Here is a 2108-nt window from a genome sequence, read left to right as displayed (position 1 = left end):
AAAATGGGAATCTGAGATGGTCATGAGCGAAAAAATAGGAAGTATCAACAAAAGTGGATTATGAGGACATGTCATGCTGAGACAGCTTACCAGAACCCCCTGAAAACATCACACTGTTACTAAGTCCTCATAGGTAAAGCAGCATTCTGCTTGCTGCAAAAACTCTTAAAGCCATTCTTTATATTATTGTACTATTTATAATATTGTAATTATTATTTCTTAATACCTCTAAGCTCATATGTATTTACTAAATATGTATTGAGAGTCAGCAATGTGCCAGAATGCTAAGACTACAGAGAGGAAATTTAGATCTTAAGTAATTCCTAGTCAGTTGTGTGGAATGAACGAGTAAAAAGGACAATTATAATGCAGTGTGATAAGAACTATAATAGATTGGCTTAGCACCTGTGGCTCAAGCGGCTAAGGTGCCAGCCACATACACCAGAGCTGGCGGGTTCGAATCCAGCCTGGGTCTGCCAAACAACAATGATAACTGCAACCAAAAAATAGCCGGACGTCGTGGCAGGCACCTGTGGTCCCAGCTACTTGGGAGGCTGAGGCAAGAGAATTGCTTAAGCCCAGGAGTTTGAGGTTCCTGTGAGTTGTGATGCCACAGCACTCTACCCAGGGCAACAGCTTGAGGCTCAAATAATAATAATAATAAAAAAGAACTGTAATACATTTATCCAGAGTGTGCTATAGAAGTACAGAAAAGATGCAGTTGTTCCTGGCAAGAAGATCAGAGATTTCTTGGGGAGGAAGTACATAGAAGCTAGGTCTCAAAGAATTTCTAAGTCTTGTCAGCCAGCTAAAAAAAAATGGGAGCCTTGCAGAAGGAGAAAAAATTATGCAAAGACACAGCAGCAGAGCAAAGCATGATGATTTCCCAGAAATATAAGTTAATCTGATTGGAGTGTAAAGTAGGTGGGGAATGGCTGTGTCTCCGATCAGAGGGCTCCAAGAACACTTTCAAATGGCAGAGAGATAAAACTGGAGTGATAGGCTGGAGCTGGATCATAAGAAGGAAAATTTATGTCTAGTGGACTCTGTTTATCAAGATAAAGAAATCTGATGCATTTTTTATAATATGCCAACCTAAATGATTGAAAATATTTCACCAATTAATGATCCAAGTGTTAGTACTTACTCAGAATGCTTCATAATAGTGTGATTATAGAAAACTAAAGCATTACTGTTCACATGTATACATTCACATAATTGTTGCATACATTTAAATCAAAATTAACTATTTTGATTGGTTTGCTTTAATTTCCAGAGATTGCTTTGCATAAATCCACCCTTGTTTGAAATCTATCAAGTCTTGTTAAGTCCAACACAACATCATGTAGCACTTATAGGAATAAAAGGACTTATGGTATTAGAATTACCTAAAAGATGGGGGAAAAATTCTGAATTTGAAGGTGGAAAATCAACAGTGAATTGTAGGTAAGTTCTATTTCCATTTGTGTGTATCTGTATAATTTGTAATACATACAGAAAATTGTTCAAGATCAGTGGTTCTTTTTTTTTTTCTTTTTGAGACAGAGTCTCCCTTGGTAGACTGCTGTGGCATCATAGCTCACAGCAACCTCAAACTCTTGGGCTCAAGCGATTCTCTTGCTTAAGCCTCCCAAGTAGCTGGGACTATAGGCGCACACCACAATGCCCAGCTATTTCTTTTCTTTTCTTTGTTTAGAGACAGGGTCTCGCTCTGACTCAGTCTGGTCTCGGACCTGTGAGCTCAGGCATTCCCCCTGCCTCAGCCTTACAAGTGCTAGGATTATAGGCATGAGCCATTGCACCAGGCCCTAAGATCAATAGTTCTTAAAGTGTGTTTATTATACTATTGTTGAAACACTAGAGCACTCCATGTGGTCTGCAGACTAGCATCTTGTGATATTAGTGTTTATAGTATATGTGTGGTTGTACTTTTATTCTGCCTGAATTATCACATTGCTGTCTCATTGAAAGTTAGGCCATTTTTTTCAATTAAGCAGAAATCAGATTTTCTTGTCTGTAAGCCACACATTTGCTCAGAAGTTTATCTAGGTCTTATTTTTATATAATTTCTTTTTCAGTAAATTCAGAAAAGTGGTTCTGAATGATCT

At 38.0% G+C, this 2108-nt stretch overlaps 1 protein-coding gene across 3 annotated transcripts in view; it reads left to right on the top strand.

The window, feature by feature from the left end:
- The window catches only part of NUP88 (nucleoporin 88), a 35359-nt gene that overhangs the window by 3816 nt on the left and 29435 nt on the right, over positions 1-2108 (top strand). For all 3 annotated transcript variants that reach the window (XM_023513983.1, XM_023513984.1, XM_023513982.1), the window contains exon 2: positions 1277-1446. In XM_023513983.1, the coding sequence (XP_023369751.1) occupies positions 1277-1446 (170 nt within the window). The remainder of the gene's footprint in view (positions 1-1276; positions 1447-2108) is intronic.

Source organism: Otolemur garnettii, unplaced genomic scaffold (assembly GCF_000181295.1).
Source record: "Otolemur garnettii isolate 467f Iridium unplaced genomic scaffold, OtoGar3 scaffold00046, whole genome shotgun sequence".
Lineage (NCBI taxonomy): Eukaryota > Metazoa > Chordata > Mammalia > Primates > Galagidae > Otolemur > Otolemur garnettii.
The sequence above is the reverse complement of the archived record's forward strand: the minus strand, read 5'-3'. Positions and strand labels throughout refer to the sequence as shown.